The 17,975-nt window shown below is 40.1% G+C and overlaps 1 protein-coding gene across 3 annotated transcripts in view; it reads right to left on the minus strand.

Moving 5' to 3' along the window:
• Positions 1–17,975, minus strand: part of MYOF (myoferlin) — a 120,439-nt gene that overhangs the window by 69,331 nt on the left and 33,133 nt on the right. For all 3 annotated transcript variants that reach the window (XM_018558691.1, XM_018558690.1, XM_018558689.1), the window contains exons 4-12: positions 14,731–14,839; positions 13,799–13,892; positions 7,049–7,203; positions 5,069–5,197; positions 3,864–3,926; positions 2,419–2,469; positions 1,461–1,491; positions 936–1,051; positions 75–201 (exon numbers count right to left, since the gene is read on the minus strand). In XM_018558691.1, coding sequence (XP_018414193.1) covers positions 75–201; positions 936–1,051; positions 1,461–1,491; positions 2,419–2,469; positions 3,864–3,926; positions 5,069–5,197; positions 7,049–7,203; positions 13,799–13,892; positions 14,731–14,839 — 875 coding nt within the window. The remainder of the gene's footprint in view (positions 1–74; positions 202–935; positions 1,052–1,460; positions 1,492–2,418; positions 2,470–3,863; positions 3,927–5,068; positions 5,198–7,048; positions 7,204–13,798; positions 13,893–14,730; positions 14,840–17,975) is intronic.

Consider the following 17,975-nt stretch of genomic DNA (forward strand, 5'->3'; position numbering starts at 1 on the left):
TGAACATTTAGTGCGGAGCTGAACCCCCCTGAGCTACTGATGAACAGGTTCATTATTCAGAAGTAGCTTCATACTTTGTGGAATGTCCTCAGCTCTGTAGATTTTCAGAAGGAAGGTGACCCATCTCAGTGCTACACCAGGAGGAAGGAGGAGATTACTTTCTATATCATCAGCGTCACTTTCCTTGTCTCTCTTTTCAACCTGAAAATAAGCAAGCATTACATGCTATTAATGGCTAGGTCGTCAAGCTATTAAAGAGCCAGTCCAGGAAACAAATGACACCAATCAGTAAAGTTAGCAATGTTCAATATAACAATATTCAGCTCCTTTAAATCTGAGTCCTATGCAATTTATAGGATCCCTGAGTGTCCCTTTGAGTATACCTCCTGAAGTGCCTAGTCTAACTTTTCCCTCTGCTTCCCCTTACACCAACCACATTAAAGCTTAAACGAAGAGTTGTAACCTGCTTGGTGGCCGAGATAATCATTTTATTACTAGAGTGTTGTTTTTATATAGGGCTTTCTCCAGGTGAGAAACCGCAAGGAGCCTGCAATCAGTGTTTTTACTAAAAGCTTTGTATATGTAAGAGAGCAACAAAAAACCTGCAAAGGTTGTTTAGATAATTATTTTCCTGCATCACAAGCAGGGGTTGCTTGTGCTCCACCCACTGCCCTGAAATCATTAGTCTGTATTGTTTTAGATAAACTGTCACATGACAACAAAAATGTATCAATACTTGTATCTGTGAGTACTTGGGCAAGTATCAGTACTTGTACCGAGTACGGTACATGGTATCGGTGCATCCCTAGTTTTAATGGTGTTCTAGGTTGATAAGAGCTCAGGCAGATAACTATAGCATTTGTGCTACATAGTGTTAGAGCAAACAAATAACTACACCATGGTATTCATATATAATTATGTACAGCAGAACTCACAGGAGGCTCATCACCAGTGCCGATGACAAACATGCTGACTTTAAGATATCCCTTTGCCCCAGAGCTCATGTCTTCAGGATCATGGAGAAGAACCCACTTCCTCATGACTGCATGACCTAAGTAAAGAAAAAAAAAAAAAAAACACATTAAATGGTTGTCTGTCCTCAAATCACTTAAAAGGAACAAGTAACATAACATAGCAAGCAACCTAATAGGCAATCTGAGTTATAGGGATCATTACCAGATATATCTGGCACAAATAACTTTTAGTCTCGGCACTATGTATTCTGAGCAACCGAATGAGCCCATGAAAGCTGCAGCTCTTGTTTCAAGCCATGCCCAGGCTGCAAGTGGTTAACTTGAAATCTTAAATTTTTTATATTTCATACTGCTCAGATTACAAAAACAATTTACATAGTTAAGAAAAAAATATGTAGAAAAAAAAAAACAGGATACAATCACTTTAAAAGGCAATGAAATACACTTAATTTTGCGACAAAAAAAATAAAACAAACATTTACTTACTTGGTTCATCATATATAAACCCAATGTCAAGCTATAATTGTAAAAGAAACAGAATTTATTATGCAATCTTGTAAGACACAAATTAGCAATACATTTATACAGTTAGTAACGAAGGCACAAAGATCACGCTGGTCGAAGTATCCGAGACTTATAAGATGTCGGGGCTTACTTGGCGCAATAGTCTCTAACAAAAACTATCACTTAAAGGTTGTCTGACCCTTTAACACACTTAGCATGATAGCAATAAAGCCGTGGTTTGTGGTGACTGTAGCTTTAGAGGGACCACCATAATTATAAGAAAATATTATTGCGTCTGTGGATAGAGTTCAGTCAGAAACCCCAAACACCAGGCAGCCAGTCCACCAATGAAGGGTAAGGTTCCAAGGTTTCCCCTGCAGATTAGGAGCATAGTTTTGTACAGTTTTATTTGCCACAAAAAAGGTTGGCATCAAATTCGCAGGCAAATTCAATTCTTTTTTCAGATCTCATGTAAAAGAAACTCATAGTATGTATAATGGTTACGTTCTGATTTGGGGTTAATGGGTTCAGATAAATGGTTCAATTAGAATAATTTTCTCATTTTCGGTTGTCAGTTTTTACAAAAAAAGCTTAAAAAAAACAAAATAAAAAACTGTTCTGAAACATTTTGGAACCCTAAAAAAAATTGTAACAAACCATAATTACTCCAGTTTTAGTTTAGCAAATACTATTCTTTTTTTATACAAAGCAAAAAAACTGAGAAGAGGGCTACTCATTATTTCAGCACACCTATGCAATCTCTGTCCCCTCCAATCCAGACTTTTTCTTAAGAAATTTTTTTTTTTATTGGATTAAAAGATTTTTTTCACAGACATTCACAGCAAATTAACAGGAAAAACAAAAAGGTAACACGGTATAACCAGATCAACCATATGTGGCCAAGCCTATTGTGCATTATAAGCAACCTGGCTTTTTTTACCTTGAATTCTCCTATTAAACTGTCAGCTCGAATAGACCCAGAGTTATACAACTGTGGGAGAAAAAAAAAAAGATAGCACATGTTTTACACTGGTTTATAAATGATGTGGCTACATACAGACTGACAGACAATCCTTTTCTGGCTAAGACAAAAGACCAGCTATTACAAAAGATTATTATAACATGCACAACTATAAGCATTTTAGGTTTCAAATTATAAAAGTATAATAGAAATGCACATTAAAAGAATTTGGGTCCTCAATAAAATTTTGAACTGACTTAGAAATAAGGCAATAGTATGAGGAAGGCTCATTATGAATTTAAAGTTCCATTATGCTTTGTCCGTTTTATGGCATTGGTAAGCTGCATCTACCACTAACTTTGGCAAAACCCCTCAAACATGGTAATTAGTATAGATATATAAAAAAATCTTTATTAAAAAAATGCCCAACAGAACTATTGGGTCTACATCAAAGTGATCCTGTACTGCATATTTAACTTCTAAAAGTCTTGCCTAAGAGGAGAATCCATGTTTGCCGCTTATTAAAGTGCAACTCCAAAAGAAAAAAAAAAAAATGTTTTCCGGCCATTTGCAATGAACTAATATCTTACGACTAATAATGGGAGTTCCATCTTTTGATGGCTACTGCATTAGATAAAGCAATTATTTTTATGTACAGCTGACCTGTCTGAAAGTTAAAATCTCTAGCACAGAGAAGATAATGGGTTGCTCGCTCCCTACTTTGGCTGTTCACAAAAAGGTCTTCTGTTTTTTACATAGAATACAAGGTGTTCTGTGAATGGACAAGGCAGTTCACATAGCGAGAGAAACCCCCACCCTCCACAGGATTTGGGGTGCTTAAAAATGATTGTTTTAACTACTGCAGCAGCCAGCCACAGCTGGGACATCCACCATTAGTGGTAATTAGTAAATGGCAAATGCAAACATTTTCCTGGAGTTTCAATTCTGTTAGCTCCAAAAGTCTCTTGTGTGCCACTCACTACTAGGGCTTGACTTTTTCTGATATCAAATGCCATTCCACTGTCCAATCAGACTGCCTTAGCGGCCAGTAAAGACACTTATTTAACGGGGAGCTAATGGATTTTAGCCATAAATTCAGGAAATATCAGGCTAATAACAAATTGAAACTAAATCAGATTGGGGTACAAAAGAGACTTTACTGGATGATAAAGGCAATAGCAGGCGTACTGTGGTGTGTGAACGTAAGCAGGACTTTGATTTTCAAACGGTTTTTGGATAAATGCTCACTTTACTCGAACGGACTGACAGACAATAGAGTATAAGGAGGTTTGACATGGTTTCATGCAGTGTATGCCACTAACGTCAGTAAAAGTCCCTGGAAAGAATAAAGCCACTGCTACAAATTTCCTGATCTACTATACGCCAGGCAGAATGTCACTTTAATATGGTAATATGTTCCTTACACGGAGAACTACGGAATCATCAAACAGTTCAGATGGTGCCATATTCACGTTGTAGAAAAAGAGCTATTGGATTAAAAATAGAAAAAAAAAAACATGTTACAAAAAGGGATAACACAAAATGGGGCATAAATCACAAGTTCCAACATATTTAAAAATACATTAAAAAGATAATTCTTGCTTTTGTTCTTAGAGCATCTAAAAAAGAGATATGTTGGAAAAAAATAAAAAAATAAAAAAAAAGTTATGCTTTTGAAGTGAAGCTATGATTGGCCCATACAGGACCAAGCAACAGGTTCACTTTAATGGCTGCCCGAGCAGCAAATACTTACCTTCCTTTCAGTCCCTCGCCGCTTCACCTGCCCAGGAATGGTGGTATACTAGGTACTTCCATGTACCAGCATGTGACTCGCTCACCTCCTTCCATAGTGACAACATTGGCACTTGGCTGCCAAGACTAGGGTTGCCACCTGTCCAGGATTCACCCGGACAGTTCGGGTTTTGGATGCTGTGTCCGGGTTTCATGGCAGCAGAAACCCGGACACAAGATGTCAGGCAGACAGGGGCAACCAAAATTAAGATAGAGGCTACCGGCCCTTCACTGTACAGTCTCGACTGTGATATTTACCTATGGGTGGCGCTATTTACATATGAATCCACGACTCCAAAAAAATGTCTGCTCGTCGCTCGAGTGTTCGGGTTTTGCTTGAAGAAAAGGTGGCAACCCTAGCTCAGACACTTGGCACAGTTAGATGGGAGTGCGGAAAGAGTTCTTAGCCCTATGTAAGCTCTATGTCGCTACAAAAGGCTTCAGCTCTTTACTCACGTGGGTGAACAGAGGGTAAAACAATAAAGGGGCAACTTATGGGGCCAGCATTAAAAAACTGAACCTGCTGCTTTGACCAGCACAGGAAAAAAAAAAAAAAACCACACAGGTTTACTTTAAAAAGAACCTTCCTTTACAGGAAGGGTTTTAGCTTCCATCTTTTATTTGAATGGCTTAAAATTTGACACATCTTATGTGACTGTATATATTTAAAGCTTGGCTTTAAAAACATAAGATGTTACCAACACAATCATTTCAAAACAAATTCCATTACAAATCAGTAGTCTCACCAACATGCCACTAAGAGGCATAGCTTACATACAGATAGTGGAGTTCATAACTGAAATCTAACTGAAATGCAGGAGGTCAATCAGGCAGGCACCTCATCAAAATATGGGTTGTTCCCTCTTTTGATTCTTGTCCTGTGGGTCTGTCCACCGACGCTGGCTTTCACAACCGGTTTTATGTTGTTACCAGACAGTTGACGACCTTCAATCACCCGAACACGGATCTGTGATGAAAAAAAACATGAACTCTATTGCTGAATCTTTCTGTAGGTGCTAAAAATAAATCTTATAATAGAAGATACCATCGCTCTAGTCACCTTCAAAACAATAAAAGTATTTAAAAAAAAACAAACAAACTTTGGCTTGGAAATTTTAAAATACAGTATTGCAAATAATGGTTATTTCTCCATTTGTTTCCCCAAATAGTCCACTATAAGATGCTACAAATATACAAATTGAGCACCGTCCTAGGCAATGCAGCTGAAAGCATTATATTCTTTTTTTCTAATTTGTCATCCCTAAATATTGGTAAATTAAAAAAAAAAAGTGGTTACAATTTGCTTTAAAAACAAAAAACAAAATCATACAAGTCAAGCATTCAAAAGGGAAAAAAAATCCAATTTATAAAGCAGCAGTATGGCCCAACAATGGCCAAAAAAAATGTTGGCGCATTTATAAAGCACAGCACCATGCTTTAGACTGTACTTGCTTCATCAAGCAAGCAACCAAAGCCTCATTGATTCTAATGAATTGGGGGGGAAATGACTATTCTAAGAGTAGGAGGAAAGCCATCACAAGACAAGACTCTTTTCCGAGGTTGTTCACTGCAGGGAGATGCTGTAAACACACCCTTTGACAGCTCTAAATGGATTTAAAAAAAAACCTGCAAGTTTTCCTTTTTATAGACCAACTATTTACAGCAAAAAACTTTTGATTGCATTAAGTGGAAGGAAAACAAACGTGTGCTAGGGTTAACAATACACTTACGATGTAGTTTGGATACTTAGAGAACTATGGGGTCAGTGTTTTTCCCCATAGTTCTCCTTGGGGTAACGGGAGGACATAAACTAGCGTCCTCCCGTTACCCTAAAGCTCAGTATACCGCAAGCTACAGCTCGCGGTATACTGAGACGCCGCAGCGGATCCCGACATGGACGTCGGGATCCGCCCAGCTGCGTGAGTGACAGCTGGCTCTGCCTACCTAGAGGCAGAGCCAGCTGTACCCACCCCCTGCCCCGTCCGTTCTGCCAGTCAGCGCTGGCAGATCGGAGCAGGGAGAGGGGAATCCAGCCCCTGTCATGGCAGAGAGCCGTGACAGGATCGAGGGGAGAGAGTCTCATTGTCACAGGTCGGCTAGAACTATGAGGTGAGTGGAAACCACCCATCTCATAGTTCGCCTTTAAAATGACAAGAATTGTCCCAAAATGTCAGAGCAATCTTAGACTTACATCACACTGGCTATTATTTCATTGGGGACACTCCACCAGTGGCAGAATTACCACGCCTTTAGCAAAAGAAACCTAAGCAAGACTGGCACCACTCAGTCCACAAAAGTGCTGTGTGTTATCAGCCCACAACAGTATTTAGGAGCGGAGTGCATTTAAGGCGGAACAACAAGTATTTTTCTGAACATGCAGGGCCTTTTAAGAGTAAAACATGGGAAGCGTGCATGTATTGTAGAGATGTACTTCATACATTTTTTTTTTTTCCCCTGACAGACTTTGTCACATCAGCCTTCACCCAAAACTAACAGAACAACTTGGTAGAAGGATATAAAGTTCACAGCTGTGTTTTTAAATTTTGCTTACAGTAAATTGACCTTATAATTGTGATGCATTAGGTCTACTTCAAACTGTATGGGTGAAAGATGGGTATAAAAATGAGTAAAGGGCTGCATCATCCACACCCATCATCATTACTACTACTCTTTCTAAGCTGAACAATCTGCTGAATGACACCGCTTTAAAGTTTGAGTTAAAAAAAAAAACATATGGAGAATGTAGGCTTTGTAGAAGGTAGACCTTTTAGTTTTCTCACCAAAGTAGACATCGTATATATTTCCCAAATGGATTTACCTGGAAGTCTTGAGGTTTGTTTGAAAGAAGCCTCCTAGTCTTCTTTCCTTTGGTGAGACGTCGAGCAATTTGGTTTTCTGCCTGACCAGGAACACCTGGCATAGATGGGTTAAATCCTGAGTCGACAACATCTCCATCCTCCTCGTCTTCATTATCTGAATAAGAAAGGATTCAAAGTGTCATTAGTGTAAATATAGGTTTTAGAGGATGTGCAGGCACTATCTGACCACACTCACGGCAGAAAAGGTGTCAGAGTGCTGCAGAATGCCAAAAAAAAAACATAGAACTCAACTCTTCCAACCTTAGAAGTGCTCTGTGGTAAGCTTGTACCTGGCAAAGATTACCAAAAACATACATAGCTAATAGCAGTCCGTTATATACAATTGGACTTGTTCTGTAATGTTGAAGCAGTTTTGCCACTCATTCAAGTAGATTGCTCAACCTCATAGTGAGAAAGCTACTTTAACATTAAAGAACAAGTCCAGCTGAACGAGACCAGCTACTACTAGATACACCATGGACCTGAATAATTGAGAACGTTCAAAAAGACAAGCATACTTATGTGGGAGCAGGTCAAAAGACAGGCCTCTGGGCATTGGGATGTTGCCTTTACATCAGACCACCTTTGTATACCTATGTCCTAATGGCCATCATAAAAAGCTAATGAGGCTCATCAGTTCATTATGATTGTTAACTTTGCTAATTTATAATGGCCTGAGGGATATTAAGAGAATGAAGTTAGATGCAAAGGATTCTGTAATAAGCTCCTTCATTTACTTAAGGCTTAACACTGGAAAAAAAACTCCTACAGCTTTTGTAAAAATAAGAAGTGTTTGAGCAAGAAAATTATCATCTGCTGTCTAGGGCTGTGTGTATGTGAAAGCTATTTATACATAACCATTTATGGAGATCAAAAGAAAAGCGACAGTGTATGGTTATGGTCACATTTTCCAACTACTCCCACACTTGCACGGTTAACAGAAGTGATCAGTGATGCACCACGTGTGGATCCAACTAGAACAGGTTCAGAAAACTATAAACAAAGGTTTTGTTTCGCCTTAAACAAGCTCTATAGCCTCTGCTCAGCAAACACGACTAAAAGGTTACAAAGAATAAAAGTAAAGCACTGGATGAGTTAATATATGACGTAGGTGCTAACCATACTAAATAACTGGAGACACTCCTCTCCTCAGAGCAGAAATTCAGTTGAAATGGCAAGCTGCTTTCCATGGATGCCTTGCAGCACATGTCCCTGACCTAGAATTCTCCTCAGTGGTCCTTCAGTAATCTTTGTCAGCAACCTGCCAAATTCAAAAAGCTTATGCTCGAATGTCATTTTACAGTATGGTCTGGCATCCGAGTTGTGACTCTTAAGTAATACAGACAGTTCTAATGTGTGATTAGAATAGTGGCTCCCAGCTTCTGTCTCCCGTGCCAATAGGACATGCCTTTCGGGTCTCTTTACAGAATCACATGTGAAATCATTAGCATGGTTACTCATTCGACTGGATTGACCAAAAAATGTATTATTGGCTACGACTGTGCAGGTGTAAAAAAATAAAACAAAAAAATAATATAGTAAACATGCATTTCAGACAGGATTATACAGCAAGGTAGTGCAAGGCCTCAGGCACACTGGCACGGTTTCATCTTGGCTTGTGAACACTAGCCAGAATAACTCCGGTTGAGGAAGGATTTAACAAGTTTCCAGAAGCTTTCTTGGAGCCTTTAAAATCACTTTCAGTAGGGATGAGGTTCACATTTGCCCAAAAGGTAAATGGTCAGTGGATTTACTGGATTTCAAATTAGGACTAATCATCCAGGTGCATTTTTCAACCAACCACCCTCAAACCCTAGCCACTCAGAACCAATATTGATGGGAGAGTGGACAACTCAGCCTTCTCACTATAACAAGGGGTGGCCAAGAGCAGTCATAGCGTTAGTGAATTGAAGGTGCTGTAGAGCCTCGGTTCTCAACTGGTGGGTCGGGACCCAAAAGTGGGTCGCGACCCCATGTTCAGTGGGTCACGGCCTGCCTTCCACTTTTCTAGGTAAGAGGCTCAGCCTCCCCAATCGCGCAGCACTGTCAGTTCTTACGCTGAGCAGCCATTCAAAATATGCTGCCCAGCGCCAACTTGAGGTGGGGTGCACTGGGGGTATGGCTGCAAGGGAGCTCCATCCATACATGCATTGCTTATAGCTCCCTCGCATGTCCTGTAGCAATGCCTGGACTGGAGTGATGTCACATTCTGGCTCCCGGCGCCTCTACAGGTGCACATGGGAACTGTACAAGCAATGCACATATGGATGGAGCTCTGTCACAGCACAGCAGCCCACACTGCCGTGCGTTCCATTGCAATGCAACTTGGGTCGCGACTAAATGCCCGAGGACAAATGTGGGTCTTGAGGTTAAACAGGTTGAGAACCACTGCTGTAGAGGGAGCTGCCAAAATGCAAAAGTGAGAGATTAGGGTCCGTTAGCAAACTGCTTTACAACTGTGAATAGCGGTGGTAGGGTCCCACAGTTTCAATATCTCTGATAAAAGGAGATCTACAATCTGACCATGAGACAATACAGTTCTTACAGCACACCCAACAACAAATGGTGAGCCATCTGTCTGTAATCACAGTGGCACAAGCGCTAAAACGTACCACAATGAAAAGAGTAAAGGGTCTGGAGGGACTGGAAGGGTGGAAAACCTCTGTGCAATAACTAGTGTTTTCAAATGCTTTAAGTATAAAGTGGTCATCTCCCCCATACTCTGAAGAAACCGCTTTATAAATCCCAAGCAATGTTCAAAAGCAGAAGATTGAATTCTTGTATTAAGGTGTCCATGGCCAGGCTTTTTTCAGATGCTTTGATTACCAAAACTGCTCAGGACCCATTATCAAGTTAAAAGCTTTTATATTGTCTAAAACGATGACCCAGCTATCCTTTTTCATTTTCCCAGAATAAGTTATAAAGTTAGTACAACCAAAAATGATATTGTAGCCCCTGGCTGCTTGAAAAATGTCCTAGCAGTATGAATGTACATTATAGAGTGCAGAGATCAGCAGTCTAGTGAATGTAATGTACAAAAACTATTGTGGTAGCCAGTGCGGAAGAATGCATCTGTAGTGACCGCTAATGTAGTTGTGCATGAAAGTGTACCCAATGCGGTAGTGCATGTCAATGGAGTGGTGCCCAAAAGTGTAGAGCGCACCGAATGCAGTAGTCTGCCCTGGTGCAGTGGTGGGTAGTGCATATCTGTGCACTAGTGGCCAGCATGGTAATTAGTTTTAGTGCAGTGGGGGCCAGGGAGACAGTGCATGTGCACTACTGCTGGTGAATGGCGAAGTGCATGTGCATCAGTTTTGACTCCTCTGCTGGGCTACATCAGCCCTGTGTCTTCCATAGGTGGTCATGACAAGCACTGTCAGGCAGATTAATCTAACTACACACTGCCAGTGCAGACACGCAATGTTGATGTTTTTGCACCAGTAGTGCCATCCGCCTTTATATTGCCAAGTGGCTCTTGGCTGCTATAGATGGGGGAGAAACATCCCACGGTGCACTGTACTGAAAGCCCACAGAAAGGGAGAGTGGTGACAGTACTTGCTGGTACTTCCAAGGTTAGATCTTTAAATTAGTATAGGCTATCCAACAGAGAAGATGGGGCACCCTCATAATGCCCTCAGCATGTGTGCAGATCCTAGAACAAATGCCTCACTAGAGAGTCGTCATAATTGGTTTAACTCATCGGGATTTACCAAAAATCTGAAATAGCCAGTTTAGATGGAAAGACTTTTAAACAAATCAAAGGGTGAATTTGGTTAGTTGAAAGCGGGTGGCATTTTCTGAAAGAAAGACAAAGTATTAAAGAAAACTGAAAATCATCATCTACATCATTAGATGCAGTAATGAACAGGAAACGAGTCTTAAATTCGTAATTTCTGAAGTATTTCCCTTTTGTAGGTTATGGGATAACTTTACAATGGCAGGAAAGGGTTTCTAGGAGGCTTGATTCATCCCTCATCAAAAACACATCTTAATGAAGGAGCAGAGGTCACAGACTTCATGCTGGAGCATTGTTATCACAATGGAAAACACCAAGCCAGTTTCCTGCCTGTGAATAAACCTCTCTCACCACCTGCTATCTGATGAACACTTACACTGTATATAAAAAGACTGTTGGAATAAAACAACACAAAAGTGTTCTAGGTCAACAATTTGTTGCTGAACTGGTGTAACAGCGATGTCAAACGGTGTATAATATATATATCCCCCATCGACGCAAACCATATTATGTTGCCAAATCACCTTCAACCACATTTATAACTCAGCCTTTTTATAGTTTATGAATTACAGACCAGGTTCTCGGTGTAAACCTTACAAGCCGTTCACACTAGTTGCGCAATAGTTCAACGCCAGTCACCGCAAGGGCAGCTGCAAGAGTAACCAGTGCCTTAAGTTGTAACAGTACAAGGCACCGCTATACACGGCTGCCATCAAGCGGAAACAATCTGCACGCTAAAAAACAGAACCTCAAATATTCTGAGATACAAGTCAAATATGTAAAAAACCCCTGCTGAACTATGATTAAATTATATGGACTTATATGGATTGCAGAGGACGTTAGGGGTTGTAACCCATATACCAAGAGTGTGTATGTTTTTGTTAATGGAGGCTAAGTTTTAATAAATAAATTCTGTAATAACTTCTAAGGTTTACACTGCGTGCTTGGCCTGTAATTTATAAGCTATATAAAAGACTGAGTAATAAATATGGGGTGGAATGAGATCTAAAGACATATGGTTGAAAATGGTGTGATATTTGAGGTTCAAGAACCTAGTCTGCACTTGCAATCATCCCCATTCACAGTGAATTCCCATAGCAGGACTATATATAGTTAAGGAAAACAGAGCACATTACAATTTTCTTATAAGGAAAAAAATCTACCCAAAGTCTGTCAGTTTTAGGAGGCATGTCAGGGGCAGTACTACACCAAGTGAAGTCTCATTCCATCTTCTGTATTCCGTATAAAATAATAAGTCCAAAGGCTAGAATGAGTAGCCTCATGAAGGTCTTCATAGTGGCACCTTTTCAGACTGGGCTGGTGTAATAAGCGGTGTGCCTCAGGGCTCTGTGCTGGGACCCATATTGTTTAACCTGTTTATTAATATCGGGGAGGGTGTGAATAGCCATATTTCAGTGTTTGCAGATGATACAAAAATACGGAGGGTACTAGAAACAGACCTAGACAGTTAAGCATTACAGGAGGACCTGGATAAAATAGGGGAGTGGACGAATATATGGCAGATGAGGTTTAACCTCCCTGGCGGTAATCCCGAGTCTGGCTCGGGGTGAATTTTCAATGCTAGGAGCAAAGACTTGGGGGTCATTGTAGAGCACAAACTAAATGGTAGTTTGCAGTGCCAGGCTGCTGTAAACAAAGCAAGTAGGGGCTTGTCCTGTATTAAGAAGGGGATGTACTACAGAGCACGTCTATAGTTAAGCCACTTTATAGAGCATTGGTTCGGCCTCATCTGGAGTACGTGGTCCAGTTCTGGTCACCAGTATTAAGAAAAGATGTCCTTGATCTGGAGAGGGTCCAGCGGAGGGAAACTAAACTAATTAGGGGAATGGAGGACCAGAGCTAAGAGACAAGGCTCATAAATTTAAACATGTTCACGTTGGAAGGAGATTAAGGGGGAATATGATTTTCACGTACAAGATGTTCAATGGTGGTAGCAACATTGGCAACAAACTCTAAGATTAACTCCATTACAAAAACTAGAGGCCACCACCTAAAATTGGTGGAAAACAAATTCCAGCACAAGGGACGAAGGGGGTTCTTCACGGTAAGAGCGGTTAGGGCCTGGAACTCCCTGCCATCGGCAGTGATTTCTGCCAGGAGCGTGGAATTGTTCAAGAAACTCTTGGATGATTTCCTGAGGAACCATAATATACAGGGGTACAAGAACTCCTAAGAGAGAGATGATGAGCGACCTATATGGGTTGGACTTGATGGACTTAGGTTTTTATTCAACCCCAAATACTATGTAACTATAGTGGGTAATCGATGCAGAGACCATGCTGCTGATGTGCAAATAAAAACTACCATCATATACTCTTTGCAGAGGTATTTGTACTAGGTAATCAGATTATTTCATTAAAAACAAATGTGCTCTCTTCATGCCAATCAGAAAACAAGTCTATGAACATTGTTTACAAATAACCGTGGACCTTCTCCCTGCCCCAATGGGACAGCACTGGGTGCCAGAAAGGCCTGAAAGCATCTGTACTGCCATATGGGAGAAAGGGGAGTCACATGTATGGGTTTGGATTAGAATGTGAGAGTGTCTCTTTAAGGCTCTATACATAAATACAGTTGCCCTGTCCTTCAAGTGGCCATCTGACTACCACACACTACAGATTTTAATTCACATCATTTTACAGGAAAGCATTTTTTCGAAGGTATACATAAAAGGTATACATAATACCTTTCGAGGTATACATACATTCTATTTACCTGCCATGGTAAAACTAAACCTAGCCGCTTAAGAATATATCCTAGGAATAAAATATGCCATAAAGCACATCTACGCACCATATAAATATAATAAGCAATGGCACATCATTGCACCCAGCATAATAAAAAAAAAAAAGGAAGGATAGGGATGGACTATATACTAATACAGTTGGGGAAGTCTTTTTATTTCATACAAGTCTGCTACTAAATAATTCTGTACACTGTTCTGGTCACTTACCTCCGTCTGGTTGTACATGTGTTCCTCCAGGATCACTTGGATTACTTGTAGGGGATGCAGGTGCCTCATAGGACACCATCAAATCAATAGTAGACTGTGAAAGAGAATGAGAATTTAATTTAGGATGTCATGCACTAATAGTAGCAACCAAGCTGTAATACTGTACAATCAGTACCATACCAGATCAAAGTGGCAAGACAGTATATAGGTTTCAATAAGTTTTGATGCAGCGTTTGACAACAAAAAAAAAAAAGTGTTTCGACGCATGCCCCCTGACCACCTACACTGATGCCAACACTTAATACCCTCTCACTCAAACCCCCAAAATACACTTAACTACTAAAATAAATTTTAAAATGAGCCTTTGGATAAATCGAAGGTGAAAAAAACTAAAATCAGAAAGATGTAGCCGACACCATAGGACATGACATATCTGATGCTGCAGAGTGAGTGCTGTAAAATGTTAACCACAGGCTTTGGACTCCTAAGTTGCTATTTACAATAGGCATGTTCCCCGGAACCCACATTACAATGCCCAGACCTGCTGGCAGGCCACTCTGGCACCAGGCACTGCATTGTGATATGGGAACAGGAGGATGTTGCCACTATCCAGATGTAGATGGTGGCAACTGTGGGCTGCACTCGCACTGCAGCATGAAGTATGCTGTCCGCTACCTCCCGATGACTTTATTTGACTTTATTTAACTTTTGACTTAAAAAAAAAAAAAAAAATCCAGGATTTTTTTCTTCAAATTAACCTTTGCAGTGGGGCTACCCCTACACTGCAAGCAATAAGTGCTCGTTTTTGATCCAGGGACGAACATGGTAGCCTTTATTTGAAGACAACGGATAGAAGTGAACAATGTCTGATCTCTACTGTAGGTGCAATAGGTTAAAGTGTTCTTTTCTGTACCTATAGGCAAAAAACTTACACCAATGGCTTGTCCTTTCTCACTCATTAGAGCTACTCCTTTAAATGGAAGCGATCGGCTCTGCCCTGCTGCAAAGTCTTTAAGAGATAAAACTGTACTTCCAATGAATCTGTCAATAATAAAAAAAATATAAAATAAATAAAACTGAAGTCATCGCCCCCAAAAAAACATTCTAAAACCAAGCAAACAGAAAAAAGTCTGATATTTTCATATAAGCAGCCTTATTCAATAACGCAGTCCTATGAGCAACAAGTATGTAAAAAGCACAGTCACCCACAGCAGCCATTAGAAAATCACTGCTTAACTAGGCTTAAAGTATTCTAAAATGACTAGCTGCTATGGTAACTATACTTCACACACAGAAAACCGGGCAAATGACAAAGCCTAAACATTTAAAAAAAAAGGGAAAAAACTAAAATTTTTTTGTTTACAAATTTATAAAACTTGATGGGTTACATATTTTTCAGTTATTTGTACATGACCCTTCTTTTGCCAACATTTATTACAGGGTGTATCCAAAAAAAAAAAAAACTTAGCAGGGAAAAAGGATGCCTGGCTTCCTAAACATTAAAGTTACAAACTCAGGAGTTAAAACTTAAAAATGTACTCGCATACCTTAAAAAAGGAGAATTATGGGGAATGTGAAAAACACTCATCCCCATAATTCAAGCTGACTTGTGACAAAAACGCTGTCACAGGTCGGCTCTATTGATCGGGAACTCTGAACACATGCAGCTGATCTCAGATGCCCCAAACCTCTCCATGCAGAGAGTGGTGACCGTCAATCACCGCTCCCAGCATGGATTCCCCCTGCCCCTCTGTTTCTCCAGCGAGAACAGAACACAGTACATTTCCTCCTGTGACCCTGAAGAGAACTATGGGAAAAAAAGGTATCCCATAAAAAGTTAATTAACAAAACTACCTTATTTTTGTCCTCCTGTGACCCTCAAATCTCCGAATTGGTGCTGGCACTGTCCTTCCTTCTTGAGGGTGGCTACTTTTGTACCCCATGGTCCAGGTGTTTTATAAAACAGCCACTGCTCCAAGCTCACTTCTGTGATGCACTACAAGCACAATACAAATTCGTAAACTAAACGTGAGATTGTAGTCCATCATGGGAGTGAGTTTGGAGCAGTGGCTACTTTACAACACACACAGGGACCATGGGGAACAAAAGTAGCCCCCCTCCAGATTGAAGGACAGTGTCAGGACCAATTCGGAGATGATCTGGGGATCTACAGCTGAATGATACACTTTTGTTAATGGTTAAAGAGCTTGTATGAATTTTTAACGTTTAACTCCTGAGTTTAGTCACTTTAAGACCACAACTGCCCGCACTCTTTTTGGCTCCCTCTGTAAACGTAATAAAATATTGCGGTCTCTACTAGAAAAGGTGGCAGGTCTGCTTTTTAGGTTAAGAAAACAGCTGCTAAGAGATCATTTAGAACTTGAGCATAAGGCACCCACTACTGGCTGTAAATGGTGATTATTAAAATCACAATATAATAAAAAAGAAAAATGTCACAATAGAAACTTTGTAGCCAGCTTCAAATGATCACAGATTTTGCATAGATATGTAGCTGCTTAAAACTTAGACTACAGAGTTGCTGCTGCCTACAACACAATGTCCATGCAGTCGCAAACCACTGGTGGGCCATGTCGGTCTTCAGCTGCATTAGATGACATAAGTGGTTACTGAATCCGACTGCAATAATTCATTCACCAGCAATTCATCACAATTACTTGAACTTCAGCAAATGAGACATTCATAATGCCTGCAATTAATCTTTCTAGGACTCAATTAATGAGAAATCAATTTACTATAGTCAGACCAGACCGAGATGGATGCTGCTGATAGGCCATCAGTAATGTACTTTGCATTTTGATTTTTTTTTTCTTTTTTTACTTGCACTGTTACTTTTATTATACAGGATTTACAGTTACATATTACATAGTTGTTAAGGTTAAATAAAAGACACAGGTCGCTAGAGTTCATACTCTTAGCTGATACCACTGTCTGTGGAAGGGAATTCCAAAATCTTATTTTTTATGAGGTCAGTGCTAATTTAAAACAGAGGAATACCCGTGGACATGGTGTATCTGGACTCCAAAAAAACTCTAATTCACAAACAAAGGTCTTTAGGTTTGGAGGAAAATGTTTGCAAATGGGTGGAAAACTGGCTGCAAGAATGGACCCAGAGGGTAGTAATAAATGGGTACATTTTCTAATTGGGCAAAAGTCAGGAGTGGGTACCCAGGGGTCAATCCTGGAACCAATACTGTTTATCCTATTCATTAACAGAGATTGGATGCTGTTTCTAAGGCGTCTGTCCACTAGGACTCCCAAATCTTTTTGTACCTCCGATTCCCCGAGTGGAACATCCATTAGTGAGTAGCTCACATGTGTATTTTTAATTCCAAAATGCATAACCCTACACTTCTCAATATTAAATCTCGTCTGCCATGTACATGCCCACTTCCCAATTTTATTATCCAGATATTCCTCAAGTATTGCTATGTCTTCCATCGAGTTTATTACCGTACAAATTTTAGTATCAGCAAAAACTGAAATATTGCTATATAGTGCAAACAGTTTGCATAGCACCTTACAAAATAAAAGGGAGACGGTACAGTTACAAAATAATTCAAGATAAAAAAGGACCCTGCTTGTTAGAGCTTACACTCCATAATCATTTAATGAAATGAGGCCAAAAAGTGTACATTGATGTGATCATTTGCAACATGACCGTTGTTCTCTCCGATTGCAGCCAGTGCATGCATAGAGGTCCTGGGCGCAGCTGCAGCACAATGCGGTCAACACTGCCTGTAACAATGTGTTCACTTCCCCTCTGCATCTGAGATCGATAAATGCATTTTTTTATTTTTTTTAAGCTGTTCTTCAAAAAGTAAAACTTCTAAATGAGCTTTAAAACCGAATTAAACAATAGTGTCCAAGAAACGGAGAGCCCGGTACAGTAGTCTCATCTTCAACAGTTTTCTGCTCAGATACTGTCCAGGCACTATGGAAAATAAACTCACATGACGAATTGTTCAAGTATGCAGTTACAACTTTCTCCTTCTTCCCTGCAGATCTAAGTGGCAAAAGATCAAGTTGTTTGGATTTGGCTCTGTGGACTGGGAATTGGGTGACGTGTTCTTAATATAACAGCAGTTAAAGAGGAGGTTAATACAGGCATAAACACCAAACCAATGGAAAAGATACAAAGTCACAAAGGGGGGGGGGG

Source organism: Nanorana parkeri, unplaced genomic scaffold, assembly GCF_000935625.1.
Source record: "Nanorana parkeri isolate BGI_ZX_2015 unplaced genomic scaffold, ASM93562v1 scaffold353, whole genome shotgun sequence".
NCBI lineage: Eukaryota > Metazoa > Chordata > Amphibia > Anura > Dicroglossidae > Nanorana > Nanorana parkeri.